The 16,090-nt window shown below is 35.1% G+C and overlaps 1 protein-coding gene across 3 annotated transcripts in view; it reads left to right on the top strand.

Annotated features, from left to right (window-relative positions):
- The window catches only part of Vps13a (vacuolar protein sorting 13 homolog A), a 176,116-nt gene that overhangs the window by 115,461 nt on the left and 44,565 nt on the right, over positions 1–16,090 (top strand). For all 3 annotated transcript variants that reach the window (XM_070035786.1, XM_070035785.1, XM_070035787.1), the window contains exons 51-55: positions 1,221–1,349; positions 1,744–1,877; positions 8,699–8,828; positions 12,351–12,583; positions 15,619–15,772. In XM_070035786.1, the coding sequence (XP_069891887.1) occupies positions 1,221–1,349; positions 1,744–1,877; positions 8,699–8,828; positions 12,351–12,583; positions 15,619–15,772 (780 nt within the window). The remainder of the gene's footprint in view (positions 1–1,220; positions 1,350–1,743; positions 1,878–8,698; positions 8,829–12,350; positions 12,584–15,618; positions 15,773–16,090) is intronic.

Below are 16,090 nucleotides of genomic sequence, written 5' to 3' on the forward strand. Positions count from 1 at the left end.
AATCCTAGCTGTTCAGGAGACTGAGATCTGAGGATCACAGTTCAAAGCCATCCCAGGCAGGAAAGTCAATGAGACTCTTATCTCCAGTTAACCACCAGAAAACTAGAAGCAGCATTGTGGCTCAAGTGGTAGAGCACTCACCTTGAGCTGAAGAGCTGAGGGACAGCCCCACAACTGACCCCCCGCCCCAAAAAGAATATCAAGGAACAACCAAGGTTAATGATATTTAGAATGTTTGTTTTTGGTCATCTTAGTTCCTCATAGCAACTATGCTTGGATTATTTGCTGCTATTTTGATTCTCCCAGATAAGTTCCTGAATGGATGCAGAAGTCTAGTATGAATACTAAGTCGTCTAAGTATTTGACTTTGTGCTATAACCTAATTAATGTAATTAGGTTACATTAATTATGTACTGTTGTGGAACTACTGCCTTCAACAAACTAAGACACTTTAGCAAGCAGTTCCAATGACAAAATAATAACCTAAGGATATTACACATGAAGTGTCTCATTGAAAATTGTGAAATATAAGTTAGGTCAGATGCTTAAGATGGAGTAGAGTATAATTTAATGACAAGCAAATTCTTGTTCTTTTAGCTCTTTTCTTTATTTCCAGATCCTGTTGGCCAGTATTCTTTCTGGAACTTGACTGTCTCCTCTTCCAGTATTCTGGTCTTTAGCTCACTTTTGTCCCAGTTGTTTAAGATTTTTAATTTCCATTTCTTCTCTGAAGTTTAGCTGCAATTTAAAAAATTTTTCCCCTGTTTGCTGGCCAAGATCTTCAATTCATACATCCTATCTTGTGGTTTGTGTACTTTTTGACTCCTACTTAATTATCATATTAAGCCCAAAGGAGATTTTTATTTTCAGTAACTGAGAATATGCTGATCAAATGCTTCCTTGTTCTTAGTTCAGTTTATATGCTGATTTTTCAACCCTGTCAGTAACATCTAGACTAAATTAAGCTTTCTTTCCTCTTAAACTCTCCATTCCTTGTATCATAGCTCTTCAACATAATACCCATTGCTGCTTGTATTTACAGTGTCTCTAAGAAGCAACCCATCTCTTAGAGAACGGGGTAAAACTATTCTGCTGTACAACCCAGTAATAGAAGCAATGCTGAGATTTTTTTGAAGTTTATTGCTAATCTGATCAGTTTTGACTAACCTGACATTTATGATGAAATCTATTTTTATAAGCATGTGATGTATATGTTTTAGTGCATCCCCTTTTGGCCTGAAGATGCTTCCAGCAAACTTCTCATTCAAGTTGAAAGGAATACAGGTCCTCCCAAAAGGATATATCTTAACAAGCAAGAAAATTGTATCTTACTGCGTCTGAATAATGAGGTAAATGTTTCTTTTTGCATGTGCTAGAAAAATCTAATATATACTTATTATATTTCGCTTTTTTGTATGAAAAAATTGATGAATTTTTCCCCTTTCACCAAAAAATGAACATTATTTTTATAAAAGGAACAGAGCAATGGACATAAGAAAATAATTGTCTTATGTAAATATGTTACATGTATACCTGGAATACTAGAATGTATTACATCTGGAATTTTACTCATCTGTGCATAATAGAGATTTATGATTTCTAAGAAACTACCATACAAACATATGCATTTTTAAATCATCCTTCTAAATTAAGTTACAAGTTATAAATCGTTTTATTGTTAAATATTATGTTAATATTCTTGGAAAAATAATCAGATTAAAAAATGTTTCCTTCCTTTTTTAGCTTGGAGGTATTATAGCAGAAGTTAATTTGGCTGAGCATTCTACAGTTGTTACATTTTCTGATTATCATGATGGAGCAGCTACATTCCTATTAATAAATCACACCAGAAATGACGTGGTTCAGTACAGACAAAGGTAAGTAGGGTTATCACAAATACTGTAACTTGATTTTGGCAAGGTCTAGGAGATAAGACAGTGCCTTCATAAGGATTCCTCAAAAATATTAATTCTAATAATGGCATTGTAATTACTTAAAACACATTCCATTTTATTTGAATATACAAATGTATCAGGATAAACTGACTTGATATCTATAATTGACTTTTAAATGATTAAAAAATGGAAAGCTAAAGCAGATATGGCAAAAGTATAACTATTATTGCAAGCAATATTCAGAATTTATTATGAAACTCTAAATTTTTTCTATTTAAAATTTTTTTTACAGTTTTAATCAAAATGTCAAAATTTTAGGTTTTTTAAAAAGTAAATAATAGGATACCCTCTTCTTGCTGAGCTTTGTGGGGGAAGGGACTACTTCCTTAAAGACTGTAGTTTCATCATGATGGTTTATGACTACTCATAATACTCTTTGTTTCAGTTTTCTGTGATGCCGTAACTTCCTACTGCCACTATAGTTTGTGCAACTGTATATTCTTCTACATCCATGGTTCCATGTTATCTTGAGTTTATTCTTTGTTTATTTTATTGACTGATTATTTTACAGCAAGTTCATATTAGTACATTTATACTTTCCTTCCACTGCAAATGTATGATTTCTAATTTTTAAGTAAAATTCAAGCAAGCATTCAGGCGCACCAATGGCAAACTCCTTATAATCCTAGCTACTGAAGAGGCTGAGACCCAAGGATCATGGTTCAGAGCCAGTTCAGGCAGAGAAGTCCGAGACTCTCCAATTAAACAACAAAAGCCAAAAGAAGAGTTGTGGCTCAAGTAGTAGAGCACCAGCCTTGAGCAAAGCATAGAAGTTCAGGAACAGTACCCATGCCCTGAGTTCAAGCTGGCACCAAAAAAATCAAAAGTTAAGCAAATACTAAGTACGGATCACGGGTGTAAGTTAGCAAAAGTGCCTAGAACTCTTCCTGGTTTCTTGTTTTCACATGTGTTTGAGACTTTTTATTACTATTCATATTATAAAAACAGTGTATTGTGTACTTACACAGTATAAATTGTACTTTTATTGTGTAAATAGCATATTATATATGTTTATGAAAGTAAATTATAACTAAGAAGTTGTTTTGACTGATACTACAAACATTATCTTATTCTGAGTGATCTATAAGCAGTAGAAACTCGGTCCTTGCAGTTTTGGAGTAGGTCAAGATGAAGCAGAGCAGTGACTGATGAAGCTCCACTCTGCTTCGTAGTTGGCCTTCTCTTGCTGGGTCTCCACATGGCAGAAGGCTGGACAGCTAGCTACATTCAACCTCTTATATTATGCCACTGATCCCCCTCCTAAAGGACCTATGACTTCATACTGTTACATTAGCAATTACATTTCAGTATAGCACATTCACACTATAGCAGATTGGTTAATCAAAACTGTCAGAGTCAAATAGAAATGATCTTTCATTTGCCTTTCCTCCTCAAGTAGCCTTTCCTAAACCACTGTTCAGAGAATTAAACCTTACAGAAGATTGTTTTGTTACTCTTTTCTCCATTGTGGTGGTACATAGCTAGTAGGATATATTTTTTTTGGAAGTAGGATAATTGTCTCCTATAAATAGGCTAGGATAATTAAATAAGTTAAAATATGTTTAGTCCTTTACGTATTGAAGATATTGTGGGGCATTATAGCTTAATTCTCAGCTCTTACTGAGACTAAGGCTGAACTTGGTCTTTTTTTTTTTTTTGCTTTGCTTTCCTTTATAGCACAATGCAGAAATCTTATCCACTACGTTACTATACTTTTTAAGAGGGATGGATAATGGAGATACCAGAATATGATTCTTTGGTGAAATTTTGAGACTTGAAAGAGCATGTAATAGAAATTTATAAAATTAGCAGTCTGGAGGAATTAACACTGATCTTGGATTTAAAATTGAAGTATTTTTTAAAAAAGAACTTTAAAGTGTTGGTTTTAAACACAGTATTGAGCCAGCCACGCACTGGTGGCTCACACCTGTCATCCAAGCTACTTGGGAGGCTGACATTAGAGCCAGCATAGGCAGAAAATCCATGAGACTCTTAACCCTAATTAACCACCAAAGAGACAGAAATGGAACATGTCCTTTGTTGAACAAAGAAAACTAAAGGACTGCTCTCAGGACCTGTATCAGTACTTGCAAAAAAAAGAAAAAAGGAAAGAGTTTGGAGGGTTGTTGCTATTAATTGTACAAAGGGTTTTACTATATTATTTTCATAGCTGATGCATTCATTGTACTTTGAACAAGTTCATACCTTCTTTTCGTTTTCATTATGCTTTCATACCTAGGTATATCTACTACCTTTGATCTTCTTGACTTCAGATATTCTTTCTTTTTCCCCTTTGTTCCATTAATCCCATCAGTTTTCTTTTATGTTCATGTCCATTATTAAAAGTATTATCATTTTAGGTCTAGATTCCAAATACGAGCAAGAATTTGGGGATATTTGGCTTTTGGAGCTTGGCTTATTTCATTCAACCTGATTATCTTTGCTTCCATTTTCCTGCATAAGACATAATTTGATTCCTTTATACTGATGCGTAATATACCATTCTACATTTCTTCGTTCATTCATTGGCTGTTGTACACCTAGCTTGCTTATAAAGCTTGGCTATTGTGAATAGTGCTAAGTTAAAGATGGATTTTCAGGTAGATCTCTTTTATGTCGATTTGTACTCCTATATGTGCACAGTCATAGATATTGACTCTACTTCTCTTATGGATTCCTCTTTCTACCTACTGTCAAATATTACAGGAAGTTAATCCTAGTTCTAATCTCATTCTGTTCTTACTCTGTATAGTCTTTAGTAATGTCATCAAGACCAATGGAAACTTCAGTTATTTATGCATATTTTCCTCAAATATTACTCCAATAAGACTTTTTATTGAGCTGCAGTCTCCCATCTCCTCCTAAATATCACCTAAGACGACCCCCACAGTGGTTCTAACCATACCTTTTCATTTACACCACAGAATCCATCCCTTTACTTGTTATCCTCTCAGTCAGTTACCTCTCAGTGTTACCCAATTGTGTCATTTTAGATTTCTCCTGCCTCCCTGCATTGTGTCATTAGTTGATCTGTGTTTTCTGGAGTAGGGGAAGGTTGGCAGTATGGAATTTGAACTTAGCTTCACACACTTGTTTGGCTTACTTATTTTGCTGGCACTGAACCTCCAGCCCTGCTTTTTGCTCTCATGGACTCTTCAGCTTAGGATGTCTTCAAACTATGATCCTTTAGATTTTCAGCCTTCTTAATGGTACACCATCACTTAGTTGAACCATTTTTAAAGTCTTTTGTTTAATGTTATCCTAGTTCAGGAACCCAGCATTCTTACCTATTTACATAAACTGGATGTCTGTCTACACTTTGTCTAGTCTTATCTCTGGTAAACCCTCCATTCTCCAGCATATGTTACTTTATAAAAATACTAAGTACAGCCATATCTCTTCCCAATTTAGAGTCTTTTAGTTATTTCCCATTTCTTTTCAGCTGTATTTAGGAGTCAAGTGAGATGGTACATTCCTGTGACAACAGCTATTTGGGAGGCAGAGATTGGAAGGATCTTGATTTGAGTCCCAAATAATCTGGGTATGGTGGGGCACATCTGTAATCCCAGCTGCATGTAGGCATAGGTTGGATTGCAGTCCTGTCTCAAAAAATATATGAGTCAAGCAGAAAAGGTCAGATAAGTTGATGTTAGGGGAATGAATCCCAATATAAGTATTCAAATGTTTTTTTTTTCTTTCATGCTATTGTTTCTAACATATTTATAAGATGATTTCTATGTTGCTTTGTATGTCCCTCCCCTACTGTATAACCCATGCTTTCACTGTATTTGATGTTGGTATAATTTGTAGAGGGGAAGGGCAAAAAGAAATCCTTTAACGAGGGATACAGGTGGACCCATTGCAACAATGAGATGTACAAATCATTATGTTGAAAAAGGAACTTTACAACTTTGGTTGGGGGGGGGGGGGATGGGAAGGGATGGGAAGGGGAAACCAAGAGAGGCAACAATGCTTGATAAGAAATGTACTCGTTATCTTGCCCATGTAATTGTAACTCCTCTATAAGATATTCTTACCAAAAAATTAATTATATCAAAAAAGTGCTGAGGCATAGCTCGTTTCTGTTAACATCTGCCTAGCAAGTAAGGCCCTGAGTGTAAAACCATAAAAATGAAGCATATTTTTTAAATCCCTTGCTAAACATTTTTCTTTCTGTTGTTTAGCTCTGACCTTATGCTTAAGATGAACTGAAATTCATTGTTCCCTGAATTTTGTGGGTCCTACTCTGCATTTTTATCTATGTAGATGCATCTCCCTGCTGAAAAACTTCCACTTCTGTGTGGTTCCTTTCCTCACACCTTAACTATTTATCCAGTGTTTGATAGCTCTTTTGAATATACAGCCTAGAGCATTGGTTACATTGTATTGTTACTTCCTTATGGAGTTGTAGATAGTTTAACTTCCCTGACTGTGGTTTTCCTTTTCCTTGACTTCCCATTGTTTTTCAGAGATATAGCTAGTAAAATTTTACGCAAGGAATATTTTTCAATCATTTTTCATATCTCTGCTCTAACATTTTGTTTGTATCATTTGACCTACATCTCCCACACACATACCTGTAGCCTAGGTTTCTGTGCATTTGAGGGTCTCTCATTTATGTAGAGAATTTTAGAAAATAAAGCAAGCTCATTTTTATTCCTTAAAGTTAGCTATGGTTTTCATATATATATATATATATATATATATATATATATGGGCCTGAACTCTGGGTCTGGGCATTGTCCCTCAGCTTTTCAGCTAAAGACTAGCATTTTACCACTTGAGCCACAGTGCCACTTCTGGCCTTTTCTGCTTATGTGGTGCTGAGGAATCGAATCCAGGGCTTCATGCGTGCAAGGTAAGCGCTCTTACCACTGAGCCACCTTCCATTATATTTAAAGACATCACTCCTCTTACCCTCATTTTCTCAAAATTCAAACATTTTGTGAAGTTATATATACACACAACACATACACATATACCCGATAGTATCCAGTTTTCACTAATATTGTCTGATACCCAATGAAATCTTTTTAGTCTTTAAGGTATGCTTTTTTTGGCTTAGAAAATCTTATATTTTATTATTTCTTACGTTAATAACTTCCATAATTTTTTCTTTATGGAAATATTTTTGTGAGTCATTGAATTTTTATATATCATATCTACAGGTTTAAAAATATTTTTATTTAAGTAGTTGTCCAAAGGAGTTGCCATTCAGCAAGTGTATATGAATACAATTTATCTTGATAAGGGTCTGCTCTTTCAACTTCTCAATCATCTCTACAAACTCACTTTTCTTAATTTCTCAATCATCTCTACAAACTCACTTTTCTTAATTTCATAGGATATACATTGAGTTAGTTATATTCTCCCTTCTTCCTTCATCTACTGTTCTTACCTTGATCCCACCCCACACCTTTCAAGTACCTGTTTCCTGGTATTTATTTTGCTGAACTATGCTTTTTTTCTTTCTAAGGAATTACACTGTTCAAGCTCTCCCCTGAATCCACTATATTTCAGTTAATACATTTGTGTACACTTGCCTACCACCCAAAGTAGTACTTAAATATATATAAACCAATTCTGGCTTCCACATGTAACTTTTGTCTCTCAGGGCTTCCCTTAAGAATTTTTTTCCAACTCCTTCCATTTCTTTGCAAATGATGCAGTATTACTCTTTCTAATGGATGAGTAACATTCCATTGTGTACATTTTTTTTTGGTCTGTTCATTTGTTGAGGGGAATCTGGGCTGATTCCATACCTAGGCTATGGTGAATAGTGCTTCAATGAACAGAATTGTGCTGGTGGTTTTCTGTGTGTTGCTTTGTAATCTTTTGGATAAATGCCCAAAGTAGAGTTGCTGCATCATGGGTATTTGTATGTTTAATTTTTTGAGGAACCTCCGTACTGCTTTTCAGAGTGGTTGAACAGGTTTGCATTCCAAGTACACCAATATTCCTAATACCTCAACAGTGTATTAGGGTTCCCCTTCACCCACATCCATGCCAAATCTGTTATTTATTCATGATGATGGTCATTCTATCTGGGGTAAGGTAAAAATTGACCTACATTTTTGGTTGTTTTTCTACAGCAAGACTGATACTTAGAAAAGGATTGCTAGTTAGGTAGATGGAGAACATAACTTGAATATTTTTCCATGATTTAAATTAAAACAAAAACAAAGTTTATTTCCTTTGTCAGCCAGCTGTTTCCCTTGAAATACTGTTTTCCCCCTCCCCCTCCCCCTCTTTCCCCTCTCCCTCCCCCTCTTTCCCCTCTCCCCCTCCCCCATCTCTTTTGTTTTCTGTTGTGGAGATTAAACTCTGGGTGCTGTCTCTGAGCTCTTAAGCTCAAGGCTAACACTCTATTCCTTTGAGCCACAGCTCCACTTCTGGTTTTGAGTGATTAATTGGAGTTAAGAGTCTTACAGGAATTTTTCTGCCCAGGGTGGCTTTTGGACCATGATCCTCAGATCTCTACCTTCTGAGTAGCCTAGGCAGAAGCCACTGGCACCCAGCTTTTGAAATGTGCTTATTTTCTAAGAAAATGTTGTGTTTTTTTTTTGGTAAAAGGCATAAGGTTTATACAGTCTGAAGAGACTAGATATTGAATTTTTCATTTCATCTTAATTAGAACTGCATCTCAATAGGCTGTGAATTAATAAAATATGATTTTGTTCTACTTATATATACTCTTTAGGTGGTAGTATTTAACTCATTGCATACTTTGTTCTTTTTATCAGTTCTATCAGTGAAATAGAAGATGTCCTTCCTCCTGAAAAAGCAGTGTTCTATACCTGGACTGACCCAGTGGGCTCTAGAAAGCTGAAATGGAGCTGTGGGAAGAGCCATGGAGAAGTAACACAAAAGGATGTGAGTATTTATTAGAATGGTTGCTCCAATGTCTCCAGCAGCCTCTGTTCTTAACAAAGGCATGCTTTTTCACCATTGCTGATTTTAAGGACAGTTTTACGCCTACACTTGTAAGAAAACTACCAGAGACTTAAAAAGCATTATTTGAGCTTCTTTTTTGAACTTTGCTTTTTTTGTTTTTCATTTTTTCAAATTCCAGCCAGAAGTTAAATCCAACTGGAAAGTTGGGAGCACTGATTATTATTCCACAGGAATAGAACCATTCTGATTTATTGTATACAACCCATAAACAAAGCTTTTCTGTATTTAAAGGAAACATAAAAACTATATAGTAATGTTTCCTTGTCGTTGTGAAAAATAAGTTTTGGCTATTACTTCATTGTGCTTTCTATTAGGCTGATGATGCATTCGTTCCCTTTTTTTTATTAATTTTTTTTCATTGTGAAAATACTGTACAGAGGGGTTACAATTACCTGGGCAAGATAATGAGTACATTTCTTATCAAGCATTGTAGCCTCCACTCGTTCCCTTTTTAATTTGAAGACTGAAACTTATCATTAAGTATATCTTTGCTCTAGGTATTTGTTTTCTTTTGTAAAAGAAATTTATATCAAATTAAGGCAGACTACCTTGTTTGATAAAATATTTTTCTCTGTGTAAATGGATCACTGTTGAATTTTTTGCATTTTATTGAAAGTTATTAAGTGATTTTTGAACTGTATTTTATTTTGAGGATGAATTATTAAGTCAAACTCTCACATGTCTGGAATTGATAGTTTTGTAACCAGCTTTTTATCTTTTTAGTATTTACAGTGATGCCTTTTTTCCTTCCTGGTATTATTTATTTGTGCTTTCTTTCCTTTTTATTAATGGCTTTTGCTAAGAATTTATCAATTTTATAAGTTATTTTCCCCCCCAGGAAACACTTTGAATCTTTTAATATCTTTTATTCATATGTTTCGGTTTCACCAGTTTCTAAATTGTGTTTAGTATTCTATTTTTTAATTTAATCTTTCTTTGGCTTTAACTTGATCATTTTTTTTTTGTAAGTTTGCAAGGTGCTGCATTTATATTGTTCAGGGTGCCATGGCAAAATATATGTAATATTAATATAAAACTATAATAGTTTGAGGCTCCCTTTTCAGAAAGTAGTTTTTACCTTTTGCAGACAATTAGTATAAAGGCAGATTACCTAAACTCGCAAGGGGATATAGATGACTTGAATCTGTTCCTTGGACTTCGTGAAACTGAATCTAATTAACCCGAGTACCTAAAAGGTAGTCCTTGGGATATTCAACTAAAAATCTGAAAGGTTGCTCACTTGTTTGTGGCATTTCCTAAATTCTATTTTGGGTTCTCACATTCCCAGGAGACTACCATTTATTTAGCCAACAGTCCTAATCTTGTAGTCTGCTTCTGCTTTTAGAATTGGTAGTTGATTTTTAGAAAAAACTGCTCCCAATACAAAGCTTATTAAAATACCTTCTCTCCTAGATCTTACCCTCTTTTCATTTCACTCACATTTTAAAAATGTTCATTTTTTTATCCTTCATTGAAGGATAAAAAAGAACAATAAATAATGCAAGTTCAATGAGAGTTTTACTTCTAATATTTTCATTTCCCTTTTTTTCTTATTTTACCCAATAGAATCTTTATATTGTTATATTTCTGTAATTGCCATTTTTTCCCTATTTCTGAACTTAAAAATACTTTCAATATTTTACTGTATGGTGTTTACTAAACTTCTGTTGCAGGAAAGGATTTCCTGAATAGTCAAAGAACTTCATCTAAGGTTTTTTTTCTTTTTTTTAGTTGGTCATGGGACTTGAACTCAGAGCCTGGGCTATGTCCTTGAGCTCTTTTTGCTCAAGACTGGTTAATGCTGACCACTTTGAACCACAGCACCAGTTTTCTAGTTTTCTGGTGGTTAATTGGAGATAAAAGAGCCTCATGGACTTTCCTGCCTAAACTGGATTTGACCACAATTTTCAGATCTCAGCCACCTGAGTAGCTAGAATTGCAAGTGTGAGCCACTGGCACCTGGCTTTCACCTAAAGTTTTATCATAGCTAAATAAATTATTTTATAAATTATTTTTCCTACATAGGTACTGTTTTATTTATATAGAATTCCTGTTTTGTTTGACCTCTCTTAGATCACTTAGTTTTTTGTTTTTGTTTTTTTTTTTTTGGGTCCGGTCGTGGGGCCTGGACTCTGGGCCTGGGTGCTGTCCCTCAGTTCTTCAGCTCAAGGCTAGCGCTCTACCACTTGAGCCACAGAGCCACTTCTGGCTTTTTTCTTTTTGCTTATGTGGTGCTGAGGAATCGAACCCAGGGCCTCAGGCATGCAAGGCAAGCGCTCTACCACTGAGCCACCTTCCCAGCCCAGATCACTTAGTTTTTATCACTGCTTAATTTCTTGTGTAGAATTCATTGCCAGTCTCTTGATGATGTGAACTTTAGGAGTTTTGTGTAAAAACATCTTTCTTTCCAGGTAAAGAATTAGGAGTTTGGAGTTAGTTTCTTTAGAATATTGATTGCGCATGTTTTTCCATTGTCTTCCAATATTGTTAAGGAATCTTGTATAGGTGTTTTTTTAATTGTATTTAAGAAACCTATAATTGGCCAGACTGAGCTTTATAAATTGTTGATTTAACTAGAAAATATATTGTTATTTAATTGATCTGTTGATTAGTACTTTTCTTATTTAGATAAGGGTGACAGTTTGGAGTTTATAAAGATGATTCTAAAATTTGTTATGAGATACTAGACTATATGTAGTTATACAGTTGTATGTTTTATAAGTAATGCCATGGTTCCTAGATAATAAATTTATGGAAACTTCAGTGTTTAATTTCTGTGGGTTATATTCTGATTTTATTGTAAAGTTTTCTTTGTTCGCTAGGAATTCTTGTCTATTAATTACTAGAATGTGCTATAATTGTTACTGAACCTACCCATCTGTTTATATAGAGCTCCCTACATAATTAACCCTGTGATAAGAACGTCAGTACTTTATGAAGCCTGAAACACAGATAGATGTAAGATGTTTCTATCCTTCTGATTCATCTGTCAAAGGAGATATTTATATCAAAGAGAATATGAAACAACTTTTAATACTTAGCACATGTCTGCAAACCTAGAGTGAAATAAAGGAAGTACTTTTTAATCATCCTACAAAAGAAAATTAATTAGATTTCATTAAGATGCTAAAGAAGAGCAAACAATCGACCCATCTTACTGATGGATAACTTCAGAATAATATTAGCAGTAGCTGACAGCATGTGATTTCAATAATGAAAAATTTCATGTATTGTGCAGTATTAACTCAATTGGTTGTCATTAATCCTATCAAGCAACTAACAATGATTACTTTTAAGTCTCCTATTATTATCTGAATATTAATTCATTTACTTGGCCAACCCAGGCCTATGAAGTAGACCCTATAAATATTCTTATTTTAGAATCTAGACCTGTGTTGGTTGAAACCAAACTCTTAATTTTGGGGGGTTTTTTTCTTTTAGGACATGATGACACCTATAAATCTGGGAGAAAAAACTATTTATTTAGTTTCCTTCTTCGAAGGCTTGCAACGCATTATTTTATTCACTGAAGATCCAAAGGTGTTTAAAGCAACCTATGAAAGTGAGAAAGCTGAGTTAGCAGAACAAGAGATTGTGTTGGCACTGCAAGATGTTGGGATATCTCTTGTCAACAATTACACAAAGCAAGAAGTCGCCTATATAGGCATTACAAGGTTAGACATAATTTAATCAGTTCTTAATCAAATGATGATTGTTACAAATGTAAAATGATTTTAGGCTTGTTTGTTGACTGTTCATCAATATAAGTTCAGTTGAGTTTTTTCCTTTTCCCTAAAACTGTAAAAAATAACCAGATTTATAGATCCTTGGTGCTTTTAATCTTGTGCTCCAAAAGTTATATCTATTTAACTTAGAAGAAATATTGAACATATCATAAAATGTATTTATCTTTTACCATTATGGTGCAGGTAGAACGTAGATGTTCCATAAGTAGTTGTTGGCAGATTAAAGACAGTCACTGTCTAATTTTACCTTAGCATCTTAAGATCTAATGTAGTTAGATTGTTAGCCATAGGAGACATCTAATGTAATTAGATTGTTCCACCTTGTGAGATATCATCAGTAAAGCTCTTTATCTCTCCATTATGCCCTTATTTTTCCTATTCATAAATACTTAAAATTTCTATATCTAGTATATATTATAAATATGGAGAGATGATATGTGTTTGGCCTAATGTGGAGGGCATTTCTTCTAATATGCATATAGTTAGAATATAGTTTTAACCATTTACTGAAACTCATAAATGCATATGAAAGGTATATAAATTAAATTTCTATGTAAATTAAATGTTGCTGACCTCTTATTGAGGGGCATAAATGCCATTTCAAAAGAAATGTTAAAACTTTTATTAGAAAGTATTTATTGTGGGCTGGGAAGGTGGCTCAGTGGTAGAGCGCTTGCCTTCCATGCATAAGGCCCAAGGTTCGATTCCTCAGTACCACATAAGCAGAAAAAAAAAGCCGGAAGTGGCTCTGTGGCTCAAGTAGTAGAGAGCTAGCCTTGAGCTGAGGGACAGCACACAGGCCCAGAGTTCAGGCCCCATGACTGGACCCCCCCAAAAAACAAAATAAGAAAGTATTTATTGTAACCCCCAAATTTAAGTTATTATTTTAGTTAATGGGTCTCCTGGATGACAGTGGCACACACTGTAAAGCTCAGATCCTCTGGAGGTCAAAGCAGGAGGTTCAGAGTTTGAGGTCAGCTGGGCAAAGGTAGAAAGACCATATCAAAAATAAGAAAATAAATTTAAAAACAAGAGCTTGAGGCACAGCTCAAGAGATAGAGTAGTTGTCTGGCATTCTTGAGGCCCTAGATTAATTCTCTAGTACTATGTGGATTTTAAGGCTCTTAAAACTATTGTCTGTTATTTTCTATACTAAATGCTGTAAATGCAAAATGAGTCACGCATGGCCTCTGCCTTGCTTTTCCAGTGGGAGTGGCTAGGCAGTTGTGTTTGAATTAGACCTTTCTGCCTGCTAGGCCAGGTGCTCTGCCACTTGAGCTGTGCCCCCAGTTCTCTCCCTCCACATTAGGCGAATATTAATTTATTAAGAACAAACCAGGCACCATTGGCCCACTCCTGTAATCCTGGCTGCTTTGAAGTCTGAGACCTAGAAGATCCAAGTTCAAAGCTAACTCTGGGCCAAAGAATTTCAAAAGAATCAGCAACATGTCATACTGAAAACACAGTTCAAGTGCTAGCCAGGACTAAGAAAACCAAATGAGAGTATAAGGCTATGATTTCAAGTCGTGGTACCATCACAGATTTTTATTTAACATTTATTAAGAGTAGATAAATTGGGTGATTAAACTTGTAAATAATGAGCTAATTTTAGAAGATAGACATTCTGTAGTGAAATCTGTTAGCATTGCATATTTTCCATTTATAGACTCTTTTTTTTTTTTTTTTTTGGTCAGTCATGGGGCTTGAATTGTGGGCCTGGGTGCTGTCCCTCAACTCTTCAACTCAAGGCTAGTGCTCTACCACTTGAGCCACAGTGCCACTTTTGGTTTTCTGAGTGGTTTATTGGAGATAAGAGTCTCAGGGACTTTTCCTGCCTGGGCTGGCTTTGAACTTCAGTCCTCAGATCTCAGCCTCTTGAGTAGTGAGAATTACAGACATGAGCCACTGGTGCATAGCTGCCTTTAGCTTTTTTACTCAAGGCTAACATTCTACCACTTGAGCCACATTTCCACTTCCAGATTTTTGTTGGTTATTTGAACTTTTTTGCCCAGTTTGGTTTCAAATTGTGATTCTTACATCTTAGCCTTCTGAGTTGCTAGGATTGTAAGAATAAGCCACCAGTGCCCAGCTTATAATACTTTTTTTTTTTTTTTTTGGCCTGGGCACTATCCGTGAGCTCTTCAGCTCAAGGTGAGCACTGTACAACTTGAGCCACAGTGCCACTTCGAGTTGTCTAGTGGTTTGTTGGAGATAAGAATCTCATGGACTTTCCTGCCCAGGCTAGCTTTGAACCACAATCCTCAGATCTCAGCCTCCCAAGTAGCCAGTCATCATACATTCTTAACAGAATAGAAATCATATCATGTTTCAAACCTTACAGCGTTTCAATTGTTCCTTACCTCAGAATGATACTCAGAGACTTAAAATGTCCTACAAGGCTTTACATTATTTAACATCTTAATGCAACTACCATGCTGACCTTGATCTTCACACATTACAGATGTGCTTTTGCTATGGGGTCTTTGCTGAAGGTGGATAATTCCCTGAAATGTTCCTTCTCCCTTGTCTTCTGGGTAACTGTCAATGTTGCTCACATGCTATCTTCTCCATGAGGCCCCTTTGACCATTGACCATACTGCAGCTCTTCTTCACACATCTCAAGATTTCAGATCCCTGTTTTCTTACCTAAACTTCCTTCTTCCAAAGGCACCATCACCTCTTGAATATTACAATTAAATGACTCATGATTGCTATTATTGTTTGTCATTCCCTAGCTAAAATGAAGACCTGCAGAGATGTTTACTGTTTCTCTAACACCTACAATACTACCTGATTAAGAACTAAATAAGTGTTAGTTGAATGGATTTATGTTTTTTAAATTTGTAACATGCTTGCTTATAACTGCGCTTATTGCAAACTGAGAGTTTTAAAATGTATGCATTAGAAAAGCAAATTGAATATTATTATAAATTAGTACTGTGGTTTTTGTTTTTCCCTATAAGTTCTGATGTGGTTTGGGAGACAAAACCCAAAAAAAAATCAAGGTGGAAACCAATGAGTATAAAACACAATGAGAAATTGGAGAAAGAATTTAAGGAATATTCTGAAACCTCACCTTCAGAAGATAAGATTATTGAGTTGGAACCACATGTTTCGGTAAATTTTTTAGTACTAATACATGGATTTTTCATTTTTATCTTAGAATTGGAATCACTAGTGAGTTTTTAAAGAAAATCTAGCTTTTAATGAAACAATTTTAACATAGTTAACGCATATACTTCATGTAAAATTTTTAAAAGGGGTGGTACTATGTATTAAACTAAATTTTCTGATATGATAACTAGTTGTTAATTACTCATTTAATAGGAACCCAGAGGCTGTTTTGTTGTTGTTGTGTTGTCTTTTGTGGGCCTGAACTCTGGTCCTGGGTGCTGTCCCTCAGCTCTTCAGTTCAAGGCTAGCACCCTACCACTT

This window comes from Dipodomys merriami, unplaced genomic scaffold, assembly GCF_024711535.1.
Source record: "Dipodomys merriami isolate MVZ:Mamm:240054 unplaced genomic scaffold, mDipMer1.0.p SCAF_26, whole genome shotgun sequence".
In the NCBI taxonomy this organism is placed as follows: domain Eukaryota; kingdom Metazoa; phylum Chordata; class Mammalia; order Rodentia; family Heteromyidae; genus Dipodomys; species Dipodomys merriami.